Here is a 25,785-nt window from a genome sequence, read left to right on the forward strand (position 1 = left end):
AACAATAAACAAAGTAATATTTATTTAAAAAATTCAAGATATATTATGAATGGAGGCAGAGATTATGATATAATTATTTAATAATAAAATATTTGCAAAATTCATTTTGTAATATTAACAACTTTGTAATAAATTTTACTTTTTATACTCGATATGCAACTACTATAGAACATGATCTTTAACAAGTACTATATTTTACACTTTTGTACTTCTTACATTTAGAGCAAAAAGTAAAGCATCGAAAATTGAAAAAATAAGAAAGTATATGTCTTTTTTGTGAAAGAAGTAAAGTTAACATTAATTCGCTACTACAATAAGCAATTTTATACATATACCAAGCTGTACTTAAGCTGTTGTTCAGTATCCATTATCAAGGAAAAGTACGATTTATTAAATTTTACACATACTATAATATTAAAAAATATTGTGTCTTTTTCATTCAATATTTAGATTTTCTTAACGATTTCCTTTATATATTTATTCTAATTTATCTGTATATAATTCATAAACTTTATCTCCTCAAATTGTTCCATATTTTTAACCAATTTGAAACTTATCTTTCTACAATTTTTCAACTTGTTACAAGAAAAGGACTAATATAGTGGTAGTAAAGTTCTTATGTTTATTTTATTTTTACTAAATTTATCATTACACTTGCAAGCTTTATTTGCAGCCTTCGATACTTCTTGTTTGGCATTCACAGAGACTTTATATGGGAAACGCACAAGATAAATTGAAAGATTTACCATGTGTATACTCGAAGAAGCAACTACGAATAGTGGTTCAAAATGAATTTAGTCGTTTCTACAACCAATTTGACGCAATCAATCCGAACAAGTAATCAGGTTGCAATATTCCATCGATTTCTAAATAATCATTAACACACAATAGACTCAGCGACACTCGTTAGAGTAACATTTGATCTTACCATAATTTGAGTACAACGAGTCGCGGCGAATAAAATTTAACCGATCAAATAGCAACACGAAATTTAATGACTAACGTATAATGGTAACGATAGAACACACCTAAGCGGCCATTTATGACATTAGCTCGCGAAAGATATTAGCTAGTAGTAATTGTTAAACGAATATGACAATTACTATGAAAACGACGAACATCGTTTCAATAATGTCATCTTTCTCGTGTTTTTTATAACGACACGACATTGCCTTTATTAATAAAATTCGATGTTAACAATGGTATATTATATACAATTTAAATCTAGACACTTGGTATTACTATAGTAATAAGAAATTAATTGACTTAATTACCAATAGACAAATATACGTTGAATGGTCACTTATTAAAGTATGGTATGTAACATTAATTTAGTGAATTAACAAAGAAATTATTTAAGCGTTCAGGTATGTGAACGTAAGATATGTATATGTATATATAAAGAAAGATAAAAACAGTATCTCTAGATATTTCTGAACATCTTCATTGTATCGTGTTTTTCAATAAAGTATCATTTCTTCTCCATTCTTCATAACATATTTAACGCTCTCTGTAACTTATCTATTAGTGTATAATAGTCCTCTAAATCTTTTTATAAATAGTTAAGATATTTAGAATGAAAAGAATCGATATCATTTAAAGAAATTAACCAACTGTCTAGATTTGAACCGGATGTTAAATGCACCAACTCCAAATTGATTTCCCCCTTTAATTGAGCTCCAAAATTCTTCGTTGTTAAAGGGACAATTCAGAGTTGTTGATTTCGAGCCACGTAATGATTCACTCGAAGTCAGTAATTTCAAAGGTAATGACGATCATGAAAAATGCATCGCTGTTATTGTTTATAAAAATTTGGTATAAAGCATAGAAAAATTGTTGCAAAAACGAAGCTTGCGTAATTGAACGTCGTATTTACACGGACCAGCCATGGTTCCACGCTCTAACTCACAATTTGAACGCTATATACTTTGAACAGCAATTATGAACACAACGAACGTAGCCGTTAACGTATAACAGGATACAGATAATAGCGACGATGGAAAACTAAAAATACTAAACAGGTTGACTACCATTTGTACGAAAAATATCTGGTACCCTCTATCTTTATTATTCTAGAAGATACCAGGATATGAATTAATGTAGAAGAGAAATGAGAAATTATGACAGAAATAGTAGCTCAGCCTGTATAAAATTTTTAGTCTCCGTTATGATAAAATTACAAATACTGTTTAAACATTTTTAGAGAACTTATTTGTAAAGGACGCGTAAAATTTTGTATCAAAGATAACACAAAGGATGTTTAAAAATATGTAAGATCAATCTCCTTTCAATGTTCTTTAAATTGATTGATTTTAAAATGGTACTTGCCAAAGCCATTGCTAGGAGTTTTAAGTTAGTTTCTTTCTTTGCTTTGCTTTACGTCAATTACTTTTACAATTTTGCCAAAAGGTTTATAAATACTTGGTTAAAAAAATAATAATATAATTGTTATTATTTTATAAGAAAGAATAGATACAAATAATCAATAAAAATGTTCCAATGTACAAAATTCATTACAATATTTTCTCAAAATTAAAATTTACTGTGATTAGACAACAAGTAAATATCTCTATAAAAAATGTGAAGACAATAAAATATGTAAACTTCAAAACGATTATTTAAAATTGAAAAATATTTGAATCGTTTAAAATCCAGTTTTCTATCCTCAGAGAATATCACTTCGCGAGGAGGAACGTTATATCCGAAAGTATCTATAAACTAGCGGAAAGGGACATTAACAAACGTATAATAATTAGATTTCAGCCTCTTTCAGCTTTCTTGCCATCGTATAGCATCCATTGTTTGCGAAACTAAAGTAAAATAAAAGATACTTCACGAAAACGAGAGGAAATCTGTAAAATAAACTATATTTTTCAGCAGTATGTAGCGGACGAATGTTAATATCGATTAAACGCAAAACATTGTTATCCTTAGTACCTAAATCAGTATCATAACTCAGTGTCATATCATAATACTATTGAAACTTCGAAAAATTTTATCGCAAAAGTTTCACGTAATGCTGCAAAGATACGAAAAACGGTAGGAAAGAAATTAGCTTTCGGTGAGAGATTCAAGAATCTGTCAATGTCATCGATTCCTCTTCGTCTTGGCCCCGTATTCAATGTCGTTCAGTCGAAAATACAGGCGAGAACTCGTACGAGACAATTACCGATTCTCGCACAGGTCTTCTGTCCCTGATTTGCACATTCCTTTCTCCTGTTCTTCCGATTGTCTTGGCATTCTTTTTTCCCTGGTTTCGATATTTTGTAGCTTTGGTCCTCGCAGATTCTCGTACCCATCCTTGGAGTACTGATCAGCTTAGGTAATGTTCCAGTTACGGAATTTCGGAGCTATGGACAAAGAATATAATAAACCTTTTATAACTATTATAAACATTATATTTATAATTAATTATAAATTAATTCTATACTTGTTATATATTTTTCAATTGAATTCCAATTCCAAAGAATAGATTAAAATTACACAACATGTTTAACAGAAAGTTAGTCGAATCTTCGTTTTAGATTTTATTAATGAAACTTTTATTTTACTTTTATTATTGAAAGTAAAGTTACATGTATTTTTAGAAAAAATAAAACTTTTTCTGTCTATTTATCTAAATATAAATTGATTGAGATGGAATATTATATGTACCAACATGCTTCAAAGTAAACGTGACTTTTTATGATGTGAAGTATTGTGTAAAGTAGCGTTCAGATGATCAATATTATTATCGATACTTTTTTCAATATTTAAAGTTTTCAATATTGTATTGACAATATATATTGATCTCCTGGAGAGTCTCTTACATGTGATGATATTGAGAATCTTAAACATATTAACGATATGTAATGTTGGTCGTCTGAACGCTCCTTTATGATCGCTACGTTTGTTTATCATTTTATCCGATGATAGGAAGTGATATAAATATAACCTAAATAAATTCTGAAATTCACATGTTTGTAGATAAAATTACTAGAAATTATTGGATATCATATTTGGGTATCACTAGCACTAATTATTATTATCCAAACTGTTCAAAAAATTTACGTAGAAAATATAAATCTATTTACCGTTCTTCTACGTCTCTCATATCTGCTATTATGTTTCGCATCTTCAAGTTTGTTATTTATCCTATATTTTCTAATCGTCATTTTACACTTTGCGAATAGATACGTTAATACACCACAAAAATGAAACTTATTATCGAATATTTCGTATTTATTAAATTTTGTGATATACGAAGATCTTTATTTTATCTTCTTCGACTTTTAGTTGAACATCGCACAAAGAGATAAGAAAATATTCACATAAAACCACACTTAGATGTCAGTATATTACACAAAAGATAGTCGAGAACTAAAATGGGTGATTTGATAAATGAATATGGTATAAATGGGATTTGGGCACCGCTAAATCAATAAACCATGGTCAGATAAAAGAGTACTGTCTGATAATGATCGTGGACATCGTTTTCAGCAACAAGATAAGTACTAACGTCTGATAAAGAAGGTGTGTTTCACTTTCACCTCGAGCGATATAGTTCTTATCGAATCGCGGAAAATTAACAATATACACGTATAACGTGGAAAAACGAGCAGAAATAGTTCTATCAAGTTTGGACAAGAAATATTAATTACTTCTTATCAAACATGATTATTACATAGATTACATCTTTAATGATTGTAAAGAAAAAAACTTACAATTGAAATAAGATATGTATCACTGGTGGTGTAGGGAAAGGGAGTATTTTATAAAATTAAGATATGCTCGAAAATAAAAGTGATATTGAGATAATCGCAGTATATAATTGTGTTAGTAAACAATTCTATTATATAAAACTTCAGTAACACAGTAATATGTTATACATGTATAAATATTGACAATTTTTTAAATTCTAATTAATTTCACTTGAATCAGACATTTCCTAACTATTATATTTTACTCACTACTCTGTCTAAATATCATATTCCATATTATAACAATAAAATTTCTTTCTAGTACCAGATATAATATGTACAATCAGTTATTGTTTAATATATCACCAAAAATGAAACTTTGGAGATCTAAAACAGAAAAGAAGGAAAGAAGAATTTTAATCTTCTCAACAGGTACTGTTAGATCATGAATAATCAAAAACAGTCTAGATCAGAGTATATAATGTTCAAACGTGTAATCTTGTTTTATATGTGTAATATTTACTTAAACATTCTATAGACAGACAATTAAAAAGTAAAGTGTTAATTTTTGAAATTTAGAAAAAGAAGGGGGAGAAAAAATAATTAATCTTCTTAAGAGATATTATCGAATCCCAAATAGTCAAAAACAGTTTGAACTAGAATAACTCATTTCTAAGTATCTAAATATGGTGAAAATAAATATCAATTACATATGTATGATCTTATTCCTATCCTTCAAAAAATCAAAACATCTTTTCTCAAAACCACTTTGATCAAAAATTGTTATCACGTGAAAATGAATGCTAATGTTACCCAAACAATTATATATCGTTTGATCCAATGATATATACTAGTTCAGTGCGAAAAAGTGTGAACGTACCTTCTCTTCCTCGTGTTTTACCGTATGTCCCAAAATTCTGGCGACGATATAAGCCGACTCTTCGCTAAAAAAGATTCCGCTCGCCATAGGACCTTCGATGAACTCTCTGTCAGTCATAAGAAGATATCGGACGCTATACCAAACATCGTCCGAGAGCGCGGCTCTCTTATTGCTAGCGGTTGGTTTGACTCCGTTTCTTTTACACTCGAACATGGCCCATCTGTCTAATGCTTCGAACAGTATCGATTCTTTGGTCAATCTCAGGGTGTCTCGAGACACCAATTCTTTCACTTCGGTAGAACTCAATTGTTGGAAGTATTCCTGGCAGAAAACCGTCTCCGGATTCGAGTCGATCACGTCCAAACAAGCGAGAAGAAGTCGCGTACAGACTGCGGCTAAGATTTCAACGAGGTTTTAGTTATCGAGGTTCTAATCCTGGAGGAAGGAGAAATGGTAGGAGAAATTAGTAGATATTAGAATTGGTTATATAGTATGCTCTCTATGGTCTAACTTTTCTCATCTTGCTGAACAACTTGAGAATTTACTAATGTTTTTTGGAATTATGTTTTCTGGTGAATTAGCGTTGTGCGCAATATTTTTTAGGATGAATTGGCGTTTGTGGATTTTGTTAAGATAAGTTGATTACAAGGAGTGGCAATAGCGGTAGTGTTTACTTTGTGGGTGTGATAGGTCGGTTGTGTTTTAGTAATGTGGCTTCATGGTTAATTCAATTAGTGGCAGTAATGTCACTCGTTTAGCGATATACTTGATGGCATTGAAAGTTTTATTCGTGGAACCATTGTTTGAAAGATTTGTCGCCTTTTTACAAATTCTCAATTACCAAATTCTCAGTTACCAAATTATTAAAAAATATGACGAATTTCAACGTTAAACATTGATGGTTTAATTGGTTGCTTTAGTTATTTAAACAATTATTAACGTAGAATAATGAATAGAATAATAAAATATTGACTAAAGCATTATTTAACGATCGTAGAAATTTCCATACGATTCGAAATTAAAAATTTAAAGATAGCTTGAATTTTTATCGTGTTATGCCAATTGTTACTTTCACCATGGAATTTCCGTTGTAATTTTTCTCGTGCGATTCAAGAGCGTTATTCGAGGAATATTAATTAAGAATTGTCCAAATTCCAAAAAAGGCAATTTAGTGACGATACCTATTTCAGCAGCGTCATCACCGGGAGCAGGAGGAGCTGTAGGTGACCAGTTGGGATGCCAGCTTATGTGGTTCGCGTAAAGAGTGAGGCCTTCGTAGATCTCAAGCGCGGAAATCGGAGTTAGGCTCTTTTCGAGAAACTCAACGATCAATCGTACTAATCCTGGACAAAGATACTGATGAGCCGCATGAAGTGTTGATTTAGCCATAGTCACGGTATGGAAATTGATCGTCTCGTCGAGAAGGTATCTGCACAAAGATGAACGTACTTCGAGTTGGTATGAAAGAAAACAGTTGCCTGAAGATTTGTATCGTTGAATTACAGATTTTAACCATATTTTTCAGCCATGTTTGTTCAGATTTATACCAACTCCTCCTCTTTTATCCAATAAGAATTTTTAAAATATTAAAGTCTCCAAAACTGCCCTAATCTTTAGTTAATCGTAGGCACTGTTAGGTGAGAAATTATTTTATCAAATACCTTTCGCTTAGATTTGGGCTAATTTGGATGTGACAAGTTCTAGGAGAATTTTCTTCGAAATTTACATCTACTACATCTTTTCCTCGGACGTCGAGCTGTGATCATTCTTCGTTTGCAACGGACTATCAACGGGAATGTAATTAAAATAAGAATCCAAAAGTAAGCGATGGTACCAAGTATCGTCAATGTGTACAGAGACGTTGCCATAATAGCATCGCGATTCTTTCTAAAAATACTCGATTCTCTAATAAAAGGAATTCTTATTTTTACTTATAAAAGAGGGTTAAGATGTTGAACGACGAGAGATATTATTTATCAAATTCTTCTTACTACGTTTCTATGATTTTGATTAAAACGTCGTAAAGGTTATCCTTCTCTAAACCATGTTCTTATAATGATTGATTTCTGTGGAAGATCACCACTTTTGTCTTTAGCCCTCCCCCTCTCCCATTGTAAGTTACATAAAATAACTATGCTATGAAAGAAATGATATAGTTTTGTTATCTACTATTGTTTATAAAGTCACGAAGAATTTCAAGCAATACAAAATAAAAAATTGAATTTCCAAATGTATCAAATACAGCTAACGCTTGTTTAAACTCCAGTGTATGTTACGTAATATTATTTCGCCTAAATTCAGATGCGCTTGTCCTCTATGCGCTAGATCTATTCTTTTTCCTCATCGAGCAGCTAGAAAATATTCTCGTGGCAGCCTCCTTTCCGCTGGAATTACAATGCAAATTCCCGATTTATTGTAATTTAGACGAGCTCTACCATAGTCGAACTAATCGTATCTCCACAAACTTCCAACTTTAATATAACTATCGACACTGTGTTTACCTGAGTAAATGATCGAAAGCCCTTTTGTCCACGTGTTGTAATCTCAACACAGGTGGAGGATCGCTTGGTGCAGGCGCTAAAGGACCGAGGAGCATAGCACGGAAACATTCCGATTTCTCGGCGAGTCGTTGCCTTCCTACGCAGTAGGTCCACGTGTCTCCGGGTCGACCAACCTAAATGCAATATGCACATACAGTACCAGACATTTAAAAGGAGAGAAGAAATTTTTCTCATTGTGTTTCAGGATCACGCGAACCAATACAGGTTTCGTAAGTGAGAGAAATGAATTTAGGAGATGCGTGGTAAGCAGGATGCATATATTTACGTGAATTCATATTTTTACGAACAGAATGTAAAAGATGAAACCTGGAGAGAAATTTGTTTTACCTACTAAATATCATAATATTTCATAATATTTCATAATGTTTATTACATAGTGATAAGCGTTCGATTTTTCTGACCGGTTCCTTAACAGCGTTCTTTATCTTTCAGATACGAAATTTCTGTGTTGAAGTCTCATATTCGGTTCTCTATTCAAATTAGAGAACGAGAAGATTGAGCGACTTTGCAGATCTTTTAAATTATTGTGTAACGTATATGATTCGATGGAAGTGTGGTGCAAATGATAAAATTCTGTAATACGAGAAAAACGAATGAAATTTTACGATATGAGGCTTTAGATGTTTTGAAAGATTAAAACAGGTTATTATACACGCATATACACATTAAACACCCAGAAAATTTTTAGATAAGAAATTCTGTACAATTTTAATATAGATAAAATCCTTTAGATAAAAGTATAATACTTACGCCACGCGTAATCTGTTTCTCGAATGTAACGTAATTTCTAAAAGGAATAGAAAATAGAATCTTAAACAAGCTATAACGTTATAGAAATCATTTAGTGCAACAGTTATCGAATCGACTTCTTCGATACCTTTTTTCTATTGATTAACAAACATCGTACACGCGTAAACAAAATGCCTTCTTTTCTGTTTAAACCCGATATAAGCCAAAAGGTATTACACTGAGGTTACCGCAGTTTATGCAATTCAAATCAAAACGCCATTTGATAGACGATTAAAAAAGTAGATCGATAAGATGTTGATAAAAGGATACATAGGCATAGAAAATGTGAATACGCGCTATTCATACATCATTCAATACACACAATTCATGAAATCATGAAAGGTATGGAGAACTTTTTCGTTTTATTCTTTTTTATTTTTTTTTTTTTTTTTTTTTTTTACCTCAAGAATCACCATGTTACGAATTGAAGATTCCGTCGATCCATTTCCCTCGGTCCTGATAAGAGGAACTTGAGCCATGTCTTCCGTCGAGTTTCGAAGGATCGTAAGTTCTTTCAACGAATCCCACGCGATTACTGGTAAGATTATGATCCTGGAGTAGATTCGAATCCTAACACCCTCCTGAATCTTTTGTCGTGTCCTTTCAGACTCGGTGCGAGCGCATCGTGAGCTGTCGTCTGCAACAAAACACACAAGAAACTCGATGCTCCAGGGGTCAGGTTGCAAAACCTGAATTAAAATTTCTAATTTCCCTGTTTTGAAATATTTGAAAGTATAGCAGGGAATTACGTTGCGAAGATTATATCGGTAGTAAAGTACAATTGGTCTTTAGATGTTCTTTTAATACAAAGGAAGCTATGAATTTGTTCGACTAATGTTTATTCTTTGTTAGGAAAATGTTACGTAACATTTTTTTAAACTCGTACAGCATTGTTTTCTAAAGTAGTAATCTTTCAATTGTTTTTCGAAAATAAAAAATGTCTCAGAATTTATGTACATTAATTATTGTGTGATTTTAGTATTTATTTTATAGATATTTCGTTCAAGACTCTAATTAAATTTTATCGTTAAATTTATTATTTATTCTTTACCGGTTTGGATCGACATTTTTTTATGCAACATTATAAAATAGTAATAATGTAATGTATACTATGTAGTATATTATAAATACTATAATTGTAATTATAATAATTGTAATAATAATAATTGTAATAATTGTAATATTGTGTCGTGCAGTTAAATATTATAATATTTATAATAATAGATATCAAACAGTTTAATTTTATACACGCTATTATTAATACGAACAATTTTCTTTAGTATTGATATTTATAGAAATTTCAACATCGGTGTATTTTTTTTTTAACAATGTTACGTATTTCTATTATTACTGCCTATTATTTACACGTTTGAAGACGCGTGAGTACGAAGTGTGTATTTAAACAATAACAATTAGAGTACAATTCCAACATAAATTCATAGACGTAACATTTTACGACAGCAAACCTTGGCATAGAAATTTCGAAATATTACGAGTTTTCAAGTTTTTCCTTCTTAATTTTATACAATTCGGAATGCAAAAGCTACAATCTTTTCAAGGTGCGAATTTCAATAAAACGATAATATGCGATAGGCTTATGTCGCGACGATACGTAACCAGAAACAGATAATAGTTATATTTATTTTTATATCTTCGATGAATCGTTTATTCGAATATCACATATTTCGCCAACTAGACCAAGAATCAATGAGTGCTATTTTTATTTTTTCACGCTTCTATTAAGCGGCTCGATGTTTTGCTATGTAGACACGAAGAAATCTAGCAGTATCTGAACCATACAAGAGTTTGGCAACGTTCATCGTAGATAGCATTTTATGTTTGATTACCTCTTGATTCTTTTTCATTGAGATAATGAACAGTACTTATATTCCTGATTGAAATAGCGAGGAAGAAAATTATATCCCGTGACTTATAAAAATGAAAAATCAAGTTCTCAACAATGCTTAAATGATTTTTATATTACACGCTTAAAAATGAGAATTGTCAAAGCATAAAAAGAAGGATATGTAAAATTTGTTACATTTTAAGTAAAGAGAAGTTACAGTATCCTGTGAGTTTAGTAGCCTGTTATGTCGAAAGCTGACGAAACATTTCTTTTATGTGTGTTCTTCATACGTTAGACGAAATTACTTCTTTAGACGAAATATTTTGTCTCGAGGCCAGAAGAGCATCCTGTTCTTATCATAAAAGTGCAATGGCAAACAAATTCATGAACCTGTAATGTTCTTACATGAAATTTCTACTGTACGAGATTTGTGCCGTTAAATTTCTCTGTAATAGACGTTATAATTATAGCAATTGGCTTAGCGACAAGATTTCTTAATATCAATTCATTACGATTTAATATTGTTCAAAAGAAACGTGAAAACTAAGTTAAGCAACTCTTTACGATAGTGAAGATACGATGTTAACTTTCTACATATCTGTTGACCGCAATTCTTATATTTTAGTTCTTCGTGAAAAGAAGCGTTGCTTAGGAACAATTGGTGCCTATTTATCGATGTAACAAGCATAGAATTTTGATGGCCGACTAACGCAAAGATAAAAATTCTACGTTACATTCGTTAAACGAGCGTCAGAAAAATGTGCATCTTACCATCGTTGCATACGACTGTCATGTTGATGGCGCGGTTCACAAAGTTGTTTTCTTTTGTCAAAAATTTTGTTAAAAAAGTTTTGTTAAAAAATATCAACACTCAACATATTCTTCACTGTTTACTTTCTGAAATTATGTTATCCTTTACTGTTTGTCTTATAATTTTCCCTATGTCTGAAGTAACAATAAGAGGAAAAATATCGTCGAAGTGTTTAAACAATGAGATCGTTCGATAAAAAATATTACTTTCACCACACTATTTATCTATTTACTTTATATTGCTTTTATATTTAAACGATACTGCGGAAAAACACACGCTGTATGAAATTCTTACTTTTCACTATTTTTACTCTTCGATACGCTAATCGTCTATTATCCGCGTGTTATGTCATCCAAACGAAAGAAATTTCTCAATTAGCGCAACGAGTCCCTGAAATTCCAAAAATCCTATATCTTCACGATAAAAACAATATTCGATTACGATTCATATTTTCACGCATCTTCGCGCAAGGATCTATCAAACAAACTTTCTTCGAAGAAACTTCACTGTCATACTTTTATCTTTTAAGTTAAGATCTGTTTTTTTTTTGTTCTGCCGACAAATCGATTCGATCGAAACAGAGTGGACACGGCAACCCTCTCAGAGCGAACAACCTCGCTCGACTGACAGATCGATCAGACTCGTGCGGCTGCAATGAATGAGTCAGTCTACGGGGGGGATTCGTTTTAAAATGCAAATGTATGCGGTTACGTTTTATCGACTGCAACGACAATTACTTATAAACAACGGATAAAGGTCTCAGGCACCGTGGAATGTCTCGAGTCTGTGACACCGTCTTATCGATACGTCGAACATCGATGGGGAAAAGAAAGCCGATTGGTTTGCTTCGTACAGTTAAAAAGGATGCTACTGCTATGGGAATTTTATTTGGTTTGCGAGATAACTGGATTATGGATTTTCATGCTTTTAGAGGAAATCTGGAAGTGCAGAAAGACATAGATATGCACATCATATGCAAAAACTATACGAGATATTCAGAGTATAGCGCTTATAATATTCAATGGATGAAATAAATTTCTATTCGGATTCCGTTTGTTCGATCAACCGTTTGCACTTCGAATTTTATTTCAATTTCGTTAGCAGCAGCTGCCAACGCTTTTAAGTGTTTTATTTGAAATTTACTTTAACTCAAAAATAAGACAATTTAAGTGAATAAAGGAAGAAACAAATTCACTTAAATACTAGTATTATTCACACTATTGTTGTATTTTGTAATTTTTAATTGTGTGATATATCTTGAAACAATTTCCAGGATGCAATCCTGGCTTTCTTTCACAAATAAGGTGGGACTCGACAAAGGAACTCCTGAGATAAAAATTGACGTCGAGTCACACTCGACATAGGAGTGTAAAGGATTAAGCTTGTCGAAATACGAATTTGCATAAAAGGTAACTGGTAACAAGCTAAGTAGACTCGGACTTTTAATTCTTTCTCTATGGCATCGAATATACGACACCGAAGGTAATTTTGAAAGCTGCAGATGAGGATAGTTTTTATATATAGATATGTAAATATTTTTTATAATTATTCATATATTGTGATAACTATTTTTATGATTATTGTATTACATAAAACGAATCTACTACGTTTTTAGCAAATAATTTTGACCGATATTTGTGGCCGTATAAAGAGATGTTCTCACGATCTTGAAGGAAATGAAGTTTGAGAAATCTTTTTATAAGTAATTAGAAAATGAAAAGTTTGGGATTTTCCGGATAATGTTGATGTAATTTCTAGTTTCACTTTTCAATATTTTTAAAAGCAAAAAAGTTGCAAAATGGTGAAGTTACTTAATATATCTGGAATACCTTCTGTTACTTTTCGATAACTGATCGCCATTCCCAAAAATTGGGACGTTTGAAATAAAAAATCATTTTTATATCTTTACCAAATACAAATATATCCTATTTTTTTTTTCATATGATTTCATAAGTATTATATACTTGTGTAACATTATTTTGGGTTGATTGCATTATATAAATTTCTCGTGAGTTCTTTTTCGTGAATAAGTAGTTGCCATTAGCTAAGATACTATCACTGATAGAAAGTATCTCGTGAACAGACTCGTGGAATGCATTTTTATCGTGTCTTAAAGAAACACTTTATCGATACTTCGAAGCATTGAAAACTGCTTTGGTCAGCAATTTGATGCATACGTTTTATACTATACTCATATCGCCATAGAACTCACAAGTTATAAATTTACAAATTTACTTACAAATTATAGTTAAAAATTATTTACTATGTAAGTTTTACATTGTTCGATATTTAACATCGTACTCGTCTATTTACAATTATCAATTAAAACGTAAAAAAGTGATTCCGTCAGCAGTGTCAATTTTTATGTAATAGAATTTGCAACTAGCAAAAGTGCTGGACGAAATATTTATGATTTAACAGTGAAACGTTCGGTTTAAAAAATAACGCGTTCATATTATTTCAGTATTATAGTATTTTCAGTAGGAAATATTTCCATGCCATTTTTTATCGGTTTCTTTTTACATATTTCGTTAAAAAGGAAAGAATAAAATACACAGAAGAAAATACAATCGGATTGTTCAATTTTGACATGACACATCGGAGGTCTCACAACTATACTTTTATGTTCCATCCTGTTCCATTTTTCCTTCTCTCTTTTTTCTCTTTCCTTTGTTGTATGTCGAACAAAACATGATTGACAGAAATCTTGAGGCTGTGTTAATATAGTTTTGCATTTGAAACGGATAATTAGCACGCGTTAATTGATTGCAATTCCCGAGACGTGCACGAGTAATTTCATTTTGAAGGCCGGGACCAAGGTTACACCATAGTTATACAAGTAGAATGAAACTTGCAGGACGATACTAATTTATCTACGAAATGTCTTTTTACGATTTTGATTTTTATTTGAATAAAATACTATTTTGATTAATTATAATCAGAATTATTAGATACAATGGATAAATCAGAGTGATATTGATATTAGTATTTATTTTTCTTCTTAATTGATAAAGGAAAGAAACTTATCAAAAACAAAATATAGGAATTCACATTTTGATTGCGATTAAAAGATAGTTAGATTTGTTATGTATTAAAGAAAATTACCATTCTCCGTGTCTTGGAAAAGATCTTTGATCATTTCAATGTCATCGTCATGTAAATTTTTCTTCGTAATAATCATAATGATGAAAGATAAAGAAGCTTGAGACACGAGAGATTCACGAAGAATTCGGATAGTGTGCGAACGCTACTAAAATTCTTCGTTGCTTGTGAATCACGGTTTCGTTAAAATTAGAGCTAGCAGAGGCAAGAACCCAGAGGGACGTTGGCCACCGGGGTCAAATAATTTTAGTAAAAATCTGTCTTGCCCCAAAAATATCATTCACATGGCGGTAAGCCTAACCTTGAGAATCCGGGCGCCAATGAACCCTTAAATTATTCAGGCTAATCTTAATTCGAGAGTATAAACACACAGTTACGATAGCGTGTTTCTTTCTGAATTAAAACAAAATTATGTTACTTTTTTCTAAGATAAAGAAATTATGTTACTAAAAATTTTATTATTATTTTCTTTTCTTTTCGTAATTTCAAAGTATATCCGAAGAAATAATTTATTTATTCGTTTATTTGATATAAATTACATAGAATGATATATTTATGAATAATTTTAGACGTGTTTATCGATTAAAAAATATGATTCTAAAAAGATTTTAAACAATTGTAGAAGAAATAAGTATGTATACGGATTGGATAGAAACTACTTGTATCAGATTATGTATACGCGTTCCGCCGCAACCGATGTACACGTGAATTTGTTGACTAAAATTTTGCGCAACAACGCTGTTGAATTTAACACGATCCATGTGTAAACGGATAATTAAGCTAAACGAGCTCCAACGCGACCTTTTAATTCAATTGAGATTAATTTCTTTGTTTCATACGCGTCTATATTACCATAAGATACACGAATGTAGTGCAAAATTAATCGTGTTGAAAATAACGTGGCAAAATTATATAAAATGAACATTGAAAATGAATTTTCTTTTTCGATTCTCACTTACATTATTCACATAATGGTATCTATATGAAATATTAAAAAAAAAGCTACAGTATTTTATAATTATAATCCTTATAAGTTATAAGCTCGTGTATGATTTGATATACTGAGCAAATGATATAATTATAATAGTTATAATTAATATACGAAATAAGTAATATAATAAGAAAGTTGAAAAACTTTCCAAATATAAAACATTCGTTTTCTATAGTTATACTTTCTTATAATTGTAACTCTATGAATGTATATGTAATATATCTGATAAATTATAATTTTTATAAATGATAAATTCACTATTTTCTAACTATGCGTCAGACGATATAGTATCGAGTAAGTGTTGGAGACGGGTGTAAAAAGAAAAAATCTCAGTTCATGTTTCTAATCCGATGCACGTATTAATTTCTCACGGTTGCATTAACTAGATTCACGCATGTCGATCAGCATATACTGTGAATAATAATGAGTACTGTCTGTGTTTTCAAAGACGTAATTCATTTTTATACCGGTCGTATGTATCACCTTCTGCGACTATCGATTCCAGCACTTCATTGATGTTGACTCGTCGATATTATGCGTATCATTTAATTCGTGTTAGTTTTATCCAAAGAATAAACGAATTAAATTTTAGAGAAGAAGTTGCAAACTATTTAAAAATCACATTTCATTTATTCCAATATATCTGCTTAATATATTTCATTAGATTAAATAATTGTACATTTTATATCCAAAGCGACATCGAATTTTTCCTGTTATGATTTATATGTATTTCATAACTTTTCCATTTATTTTATCTAGTAATATACAAAACATGAAAAAGAAGATAAAATTTATTTGGAATTAAAAGCTTTTAAATATGGTATTCAACATTTTCTATTAGAAAGAGACTGCCCGAAATGAACGTATATAGTTTCAATAATCATGAAATTTATTTTGATAATATCGTTCATACATCTACCGTTGTAGTATCGTCACTCGAATGATCAGTCAATAATAGATATAACTGTCAATAATAGCGATTGAGACTCCACTGATAGTATTTGCTCAATTAAGAACAAATGTAAACTTATCGCTTCTCATAACGAAAAGAATAATTGAACTACTTAAGTTGAAAATATAGAAGGAAGCAACTTCTAAAATACTTGACAATTATTTGATAATAGAATTAATTTAATGAGATAATTCTAAATAATAAATTTCTTAAGTATAGAAAAATATTTTGAAAGGTTTGCTCGTTTAATAAATCTTTATGTCAGCATAAGGAAACAATTTTTCTTATTATTAATATATCTTTCCTTATGAAATACACGCTTTTGTATACCTTCTTTTTTCCCCTAGATACCAACGAAAAAAGGAAAAATAATCAAAGCTGAAATTCATGCTGGCTAATTATGAATCTGAAGAGAAAACGCAGAACCGTAAATATAATTAATGTGGTGTTTTACAAGAAATATTTCGACATTCCTCTTCGTAGGCGTATGCAACGAATGTGACCTCGAAGTCTGTGGTATACAATATACATATTGTCTCTCGTTATTACGTGTCCTATACTCTCGTCGAGCAACCTATCACAGTAAATGACAAAAAGTGGTGCGTGAATTTGTACGATAAAAACGTTACGTTGCAACATCTCGTATAGTGAATAGAATGGCAGAAAAAATGGTAAAAAGTAGATGGAATAATTGGACTCTGAAAGAAGAAAATAACTTGAAACGTGCGAATGCTGACGATTGTTATTCGGAGGTAACAGTTCCCGATTTTATGACTCCAAAAAAGGCTTGTTTCTTACTTCAGAAATGTTTTAGAAGCATCATGAGCTAACAAAAGAAATGTCATATGATGTTTAGTCATATGAAATCGAAAATTTATATCTACGTATCTCTGATAAAAAGAAATACGTGATAGGCATGATAATATAGAATATTTAAGAATAATTAATAAAATTAACATTTTTCATCTATCAAATTTCTTGTATATAGAAAGGTATATTACACGATTCATGTATCAAACGAATAACAGCCATACGCTATGTTAGAAAAATTAACATATTTTCTTCTTTACAATGCAATAAAATATAATTTCGAACAGAATATCCATGAGCTTTTAATATTTCTGACGAATTATTTCTTCTTGTATAAAGTATGTAAAACTTACAAAAAGAATATTTCTGGTAGCATTAAACATTAGAAACGAATGCTATAATATTTATAAATATTGTATATTGCATATTTTATTCCAAGTAGATTCAGCGAATGGAGATAATAAAAAGAGAAATGAACTTCATGTTGGATTTTTATTTCAAATTTTTGTCGCCTATTTACTCTTCCTCTGCTATCTCGTTCTGTCAATGACCGTTCAGTTACAAAGAGAAAAAGAAGCATGTCGCAATTTTTATAGCTACAATTGCCACAGTTTCCTTGAATTCTGGCCTGGTTTTCAGATCAAAAGATCGTTCAATAAGTCTTTTTCGTATTTACGCTAATCAGGATATCAAACGTTTTGTAAAAACTTCATTTTTAAAATGGAATTCGATTTTACCTTTGTCAAAATTTACATATTAATATTTACACAGATATCGATACTATAGGAAAAATGTGAATTTTGTTTCAAACATAATTTGCAACTAAATATCTTCTTATTATTTGTTTATAATATCTTTTACTTATTTTCATCGAACAACATCATCGGTAATCCTGCGTTACAACATAGTTTCTCGTTCTGTTATCTTTCTAATGTTTGGCGAAAGTTAAGAATAGAAAAATAACGATGACACTACGCAGGTACATAGCTTTAAAACAAAATGCCAATGTCAATCATGGTCGCGGCACATATTTACAAGTTTACAGAGAAAATTAGCGACAACAAACGATAAATCCGACGAAGAGTAGTTAGAGTAATAGTCTATTTACTTATGTAACATCATGTGGAACAACAAGAGGTGAATCTTCGATATTATCTTGAAATTTATCGTAATAAGGAGTAGAATGAGATGAAATAATCTTTTAGTGATGTAATGTTATTGAAGAATTTCTTGTATCCATTGAAATTAACGTGTTATTTTAGTTTAATGTCATCATAGTTGAAAAACATAATTTCGATCTAAACATTATCGATGTTTAGAAGAGACAGAAAATAAGAAATACAAAAAAGAGTAATACAAAAAATTTATAATGAGATATTTTTTGAGCTTAAAGAAAGAAAAATTGTAATGAAATAGTAATGATGTTAATAATAGCTGTTGATATTAATAGCAATATTAGGAACGAAAAATATTACAACAAAATGTTTTGCTTTCATTAAGATCCTATTATTTATATTAGATTTCTAAATTAATTTTATATTTTCGTTAAAACAGTTACACTGAATATCGGGTAAGTTCGAGGTATAAAGTAATAAAACTTAAATTTGGACTGCACCTTTACTAAAAAAAAAAAAAAAAAAAAAAACAAAACTTCCAGAAATGAATCTTTTATTAAAAGGTTTGTACTAAAAGAAGGATAATGAAATGAAACGTGGGAATTTTCGATATATAATCTTTTTAAGGAAGAGAATACGTCGACTTTGTTATTCACAATTGAATCAATTAGATGAAAAGTACTCGAAGGGCTTTAATTGATTTTCGCCCGCATATAATTCCCTTTCCTTACGTCCAGAGGCAATCTATGACCCACATAACACTGCAGAAATTAACGATCGCAAATACATTCTAATTTTGTCTAATCGTCGTCAACTCCTATTACTATTCAATCCTAATATCGATAATTATTACACGACAAAGACGCGTCGTGTTTATAACAAAGCTTAATTTCAACTTCAAGCTTAACTTCGATTTTTCATTAAGAATCAATAAATACAAACTTCTATAAGTATAATGTTCCTATACTTTTGCATCTGACAGAGTGTTACGACAGTGATAAACTAAGCTTTATTTAACCCTCCAACGTTCTTTGAGTCGCACTCGACCCAATCGTATCTTCTACCTTTAATAAACTGAAGTTTCCGGGAAAGATGAAATGATTCATACTGCTATTTAATTTTCTACTACGCATCCTGTGAGAATATTATACGTCCTTTTGTTTGTTAAAACAAGAACGCGATTTAGATATAAAAATTTCAAGATCGTAGCAGGATTAAGTAATCACTAAAAAAAAAAAAAAAAAAAAAAATTGTAAAGTTAGGGGTCAACATTTTCCTGTTACGCTTAACGAAAGAAAAACGACGTATCTTTAACTCGAAAGGTGTGCTTACAGAAGGTTAAGAAGAACTTGAAGGGAAGGAAACCTAACGACAGATATTTAGTTCTAGAAACATAATTCTCGCCGAAGAGTGGGAAGAAATAATAAAAATTCCAAGCTGTTCATTGGTTCCGGACATTCCAGTATATCGACGCGAAGAAGTGGGACCTAACGATGAATTATACTATGATCTCGAGTGTCACGCAGCTTTCGGTATCACCTTTTTGTCTGTGCTCATTCGTCATGCTCTACTAGCGTCGATGGTAAAAGCCGAACGCGATGACAGTATCGCATGAAAGCGAAAAATGTAGGTAAGAAACGAAGAAAAGGATGAATGGAAAAAAACGGCGCGGCGGATCGAAATAAGAACGTGCGAGTGGTCGACTCGTAGAGCCTTGAAACCATAATCAACGTCTCGTACGCAGAATGGTTTTCGTCAAGACTTGGGGATCGCGCTTTAGTTGTACACGCGTCACTTCCTTTTTTTAACGTGAAAAAAGAGACGGAAGTTTATACGTGGTATCCGTCACTCATGCACATACGAATTTATTTGTTACGGCGTATGTATGTATGTATGTATGATTTGATTAGATTCAAATATTTTGATTCAGCTTTGAATATCTTTGCATATTGTGTTCGTTCGTTTAAATTGTCCGTAAACGTATAAAAATCCACAGCCATAATTATAAATGATGAGTTTCATGATATCGTAACTTATTGGGTTGGCAATTAAGTGATTACGGATTTTGTCATTAGGCGGTAATGTAAAACACGATAGGATACAGATAGTGAAGTAAGAAAATTGTAAGTGTTTCGAGAATTAATTAAGAATGAATTAATCTTTTGGTGCAATTGATAATAAACGTAAAGGATAATGATATGTTTTCACGTGATATTGTAATAGTTATATGTGCACCGTTGTTGTTTTCTTTAGTTACTTCAGTTTAATAGAAATATCATTTTGTACACTCTTTCTGGGAAACGTAATACTTTAGATGTTTAGATTACTTTGTTTCTCTGCTGAAAAAGTATTCAAATTTTAACAATTTTTATTTATATTCCTATATGAGTCTTTTTTTAAGAAGCTGAGTTGATTAATTTCATATCTGGTAAGTTTTTGCGAATAGATTGTTTCATATAATCGACAGAAGAACAAAAAAAAGGCAAGATTAACGAAAGAAATTTTACAAGTAAATTTTACAAATTACAAATCATCCGATTATCCTAATAAAATTTTTCAAACGACAAAGACCATATAAACTGCCACGAGTTTGTTTATAAAAGATACCATTTATAACACCATCGTTTTATGAGCAAATTGTGCTCAACAAATTTTCGAATCTAATTTAATTTATTCTAATGCAATTTGAAAGAAATTAATTTCTTTCTTAATACTATATACAGGGTGGTTGGTAACTGGTGGTACAAGCGGAAACGGGGTGATTCTACGCGAAAAAAGAAGTCGAAAATATAGAATAAAAATTTTTCGTTTGAGGCTTTGTTTTCGAGAAAATCGACTTTGAATTTTCGCTCGGTACGCGTGTGGTACGTTATAACGGATCTCACTGTAGATCGATAAAAAAAAATTTTATTTTATATTTTCGACTTCTTTTTTCATCCCCTTTCCGCTTGTACCACCAGTTACCAACCACCCTGTATATATGTACTTCATCGGTTAAAACAACATGATTAAATAATCAATACAACTTTATTTACACCGTATGGACTAAGTTAAAAGTAATTACATACATGAAAAACTATAATTTTAATTATACGTTACAGAAAACAACGCAAGAGAAACTCTTTGATTGCATTGTATTATTTATTATACATAGTATACATGTAATAGTTATTTTCTTGTACCCAAGTCGCGTCATACTGCTCGGAGAAGAATATGTAACATATTATTGGATTCTTTCGAAACAATGGACGAGCATTAGCTGTCAAAGAAGAATGTGAAGAGGGTAAGAGCTGAAACATGTAACGAGAGCATAACTTACGACAGGGTGAAGCGGAATTATCTGTTTCGTATTTCCTCGACCGTATTGACGATGACCAAAGCCTAAACTAGTCGAAGATCGTCGATAACGAGAGAAAGTCAATGACATAGAGACTTTGTTTGGTCCTTTAGGAGCAACGCGAAGAAAATCTCGCGTGCCTAAGAGAATTCTAAATTTAACGAAATAAGACAATTGGATAACACCGTTCGAGACATCTTGGAGCAAGAAAGATAATATAAATAAAACAAATTAATAAATTATATTATCCTTTGTATAATATATCTTCAAAAGCGCTGTATAAAGCGAATAAATATTATTCAATCGAAATATTCAATACAGCAATTTCAACGCACTTTTGAGATGAAATATTGTGAAATTAAATTAACACGCGTTGAAGAAAAAAGAAAAAAGGAAAACGTTGCATAAAAACATTGCAGACTTTGGCTAATCTTTTTATACGTAGGGTGTCCCAGATTTTTCGACCAAACGTTGTCATTATAATCTATAGACCGAGATAAGGAAAAAAGTCGTATAAATGTATGTCATTGAAAGCATTGTTAAAAAGTTATAACAAAAAGCGACGAAATGAGCGGAAACGAACGTGCGTTACTACAGTACAAAGTATAAATAGATCAGGAATATTTATATCTAATCAGAGGTATAATTAACACAATACCTTTGCATGATACTTCTGTAATTCCAGCTACAATTCCATTTAAAAATGTTTTCTATTCCTGTCAATACGAGATTGGCAGCGGCAAAAAATTGAATTTATTACTCTTTGTAACATTAAGTTCTCTACGTTACATTAAGTCCTCGTCCATTACTCGTTGAAGCTAAAGTCATAAAAGTGTTACGATACCTTCGATGATTACTACTAGACGTAAATATTTCTGATTTATTCATACTTCATTCTTATAATAATATGTGTGTAATACACATAATAAGGAACGCGTGTTCCTTATCGTGCATTTCATATATCGTCCCTCTGTTAGAATTCTTTAATAATTTTAGATTTCAAGTTTCCTTTTTTATTTTTCTGAGTGATAACTGTCGTACACTCTGTTTTCTACTTCTATAATAAATATAGACGTATAGACGTATAAATGTAGACGTATATAGACATATTCGGTGACATATGTTCGTACGATACTCTTTTCTATCTTTACCCACAGAATATACTGACAATGCTTGACCGGAAAAAGATTGGAACACACTGTACATAAGATAAGTTTTATAATTACAGAGATTATACATATCTTTATTTGGATATTAAATATCTTTGGATAATTAGAATGTAAATATAAAATATAACACAAGAATAACGCAAAAACGAAATCAAATAAAAATTTCCACGTTGTCAATGTCGCAAATAAATATCAAATATACAGCAAACATTCGTCCTCTGTATTCCATCTAATTATACAATCTTGGATTAAATACAGATGAACTATAAACATAGAACAGATATTTGATTCAGACATTAAGGTACAGAATATATAAAGTTGGAAATTATCGTTCTGGACAGATACAAATGAACTAAAGAAACGTATGAATTAGACATTCACGCAGAAAATGTGTTCTAGTAATTAAACGAAGAATTCATCCAACGACGATAAGTAGCGTACTTTGATAACTACCATAAAGTGGTACATTCAAGAAACGATAAAAGCTGTACATTCATAACATCGTTGAAAACGCATCGTGAATTGAATCGTCGTATGAGAAGACTGAGAGTTTACAATGGCAAAACGTACGAGAACTACTTGTTAATAGGATTGCAGTGTATCGGTAAATCCTTGAAGAAACCATGTCTTTTTCCAAGGTCCCTAATATCGGATTAAACGAACCAGGATATTCAGTACCTGATGGAACAATATCTTTTTTGTTCTCTGACTCGCGGAAGACTTATATGCTTGTTACAGTTAGGTGTATAATTATATTTTCACAAAAGGACAGAGTTATTATTCAATTTATATATTCCGCTATGGTAAAATTGTTACGAACTGTTAACATGGTGCTGTTTCGAAAAGATCGTACCTACGTGTCGCGTTATTATTATCTCTTTAATATGTTTTACGGTTAACGTTTCACAGCTATGATTAAGAAAGTCGATTTATAATAAAAGTGTATTAAAAGTTAATTATATTAGATTTGTATATATAGGAAGAAATTAGTGACAGTAATGATGGTAAAAATTAAGTACTCTAGCATTTTTAGAGAACGTTAGATCATATATCATTGTCTTCAATATTCATTTTATATTGGAATTTCCAAAATATGATATAGAACCTTAAGCTGTAATTTATAAATTATATCAAGTATTCAAATTGTTATTCAAGAACATGTATATCAAATATTCAAACATTAAATTTTTCTCCACAAGTTACTTTACAGGCTATAAATTATTCAGAAATTAATTTATAAATCAGGTATAAATTGCTAACATAAATTAGAATTAAATATCTCTAATGAAATGATAGAAAATTAAATAAACAGTATACATTTATCAACGTTTGAACAAAATTTAAAGAAAATTAGAATATTTTTTCCTTAGTTTCCTTATACTTTGTCTATACAAAATTTGTTGCCGTAACTATTATCATCATAAATATACAACACACGGTGTTACAAAGTGCAAAACATATTTTCTATACCGTGTAACATCTCCATAATCTTTATTTAGATGTCGCATATATAAATTTATTACATAATTATTATATAATTATCTGAAAACCAAACGAACTTTCTTCAACCCTGATTCTTAATTTCTATAATTTCTTGGACTCCATCCTCACCTTCTCCATTCGCTTCTTCGTCCGATTGTTTACTCCCAAATCCAAATAATCGCATGTTTATCGGATCAGCATCGATTCTTTTTACGTGATTCCTGTAGAACGCGAACGTAAGGGAAACGATCCATTCGCTGACAAACCACAGCACACTACACGCGAAACAGTCGAGAAGTTCCGATATCATCAAGTCGCGACACGATAACGGTCCATATGTCGTTAATAACTCGCGAACGTAGTTTAAATTTGATCCCAACGAGAAAATGTCTTAGAAATAAGGGATTTTTCAAGCCTTCGGCTGCAGCTAAAATTAATCATACATATATCTCAAAATGGAGGTCGAAAAAAGTCTTTTGTTTTATGTTTTTCAAAGACAAGGTTCAATTATTAATAGTCAACTTCTGTCGAAGTCTTTACTAAACTCATTTATTTAATTTGCATACAGAAACAATTATTTTGTTCGTGTATGATTGCCCAAAATTCGCATTAGTGGTTCTTTATGTACCAAGAAATCTCGAATATGAAAAATATTTATGTAGCGTAGCAAATATAGGACACTATATTTAACCTTAATTATCAGTTTTTGTTAAATTTATTATTAACTTCGGTTATTTAGTTTATACGTGTAAACGTTTCTTCTTTATTCATACATAATTGCACAAAATTTGTAATTGACGTTTCTTTGTGCACTAAAAACTCTTAAACATAAGACAGGCGTAGAAAAACAAAAAATGGAGATAGTCTACTTTAACTCTTAGTTACCCTTCTTTGTCAAATTCTTCGTTAAATTCATTTATTTCATTTCCGTGTATATTCTTCCTTGCTTATGTACAATGATACGTGTAACTATCGAAACTGGGGTTAAAGATTCTTCATCGCAAACTTCGAAACACAAAACAGATTTACACATCAAAGAAGGTTATAAATTTAACAACACACTTAACAAAATATCAGGTAATTTTACTAAATTCCCGCCATAGAACGTTTACGATTGATAAATACATAACTGACAATTAAAGATCGACAACATAGCGTACCGTAACACTGCTATCTTGTGACAATAGCAACGATATCTCACAGTTTATCAAGCACAAGTTCCAACTTCAATCAAAGAATTACATACGAAACGACTACAACC

At 30.9% G+C, this 25,785-nt stretch overlaps 1 protein-coding gene across 2 annotated transcripts; it reads right to left on the bottom strand.

Annotated features, from left to right (window-relative positions):
• Nucleotides 1-599: 599 nt before the first annotated feature.
• LOC126868594 (BTB/POZ domain-containing protein 6-B) lies at nt 600-24,944 on the bottom strand. 2 transcript variants are annotated; one of them, XM_050624239.1, is made up of 6 exons: nt 24,654-24,944; nt 9,311-9,546; nt 8,061-8,233; nt 6,741-6,988; nt 5,560-5,954; nt 600-3,350 (listed from the first exon to the last, which is right to left on the bottom strand). In XM_050624239.1, the coding sequence occupies exons 1-6, from the start codon at nt 24,832-24,834 to the stop codon at nt 3,129-3,131; spliced, it is 1,455 nt and encodes a 484-aa protein (XP_050480196.1). In that variant the 5' UTR covers nt 24,835-24,944; the 3' UTR covers nt 600-3,128. The 2 variants fall into 2 exon arrangements, with proteins under 2 accessions (XP_050480196.1, XP_050480206.1); XM_050624249.1 differs by lacking the exon at nt 24,654-24,944 and adding an exon at nt 11,527-12,625.
• Nucleotides 24,945-25,785: the final 841 nt, after the last annotated feature.

Source organism: Bombus huntii, chromosome 1 (assembly GCF_024542735.1).
Source record: "Bombus huntii isolate Logan2020A chromosome 1, iyBomHunt1.1, whole genome shotgun sequence".
Lineage (NCBI taxonomy): Eukaryota > Metazoa > Arthropoda > Insecta > Hymenoptera > Apidae > Bombus > Bombus huntii.

What these genes read in the sequence shown, in the direction of transcription:
- LOC126868594 (XM_050624239.1), bottom strand. Translation starts at nt 24,834, where the DNA reads ATGATATCGGAACTTCTCGACTGTTTCGCGTGTAGTGTGCTGTGGTTT. An exon ending in CGAAGAAGCGAATGGAGAAG is followed by an intron (nt 9,547 to 24,653) that starts GTGAGGATGGAG and finishes GTTTTGTTGCAG; the next exon opens with ACGACAGCTCACGATGCGCT. An exon ending in GTAACATGGTGATTCTTGAG is followed by an intron (nt 8,234 to 9,310) that starts GTAAAAAAAAAA and finishes TATTGCATTTAG; the next exon opens with GTTGGTCGACCCGGAGACAC.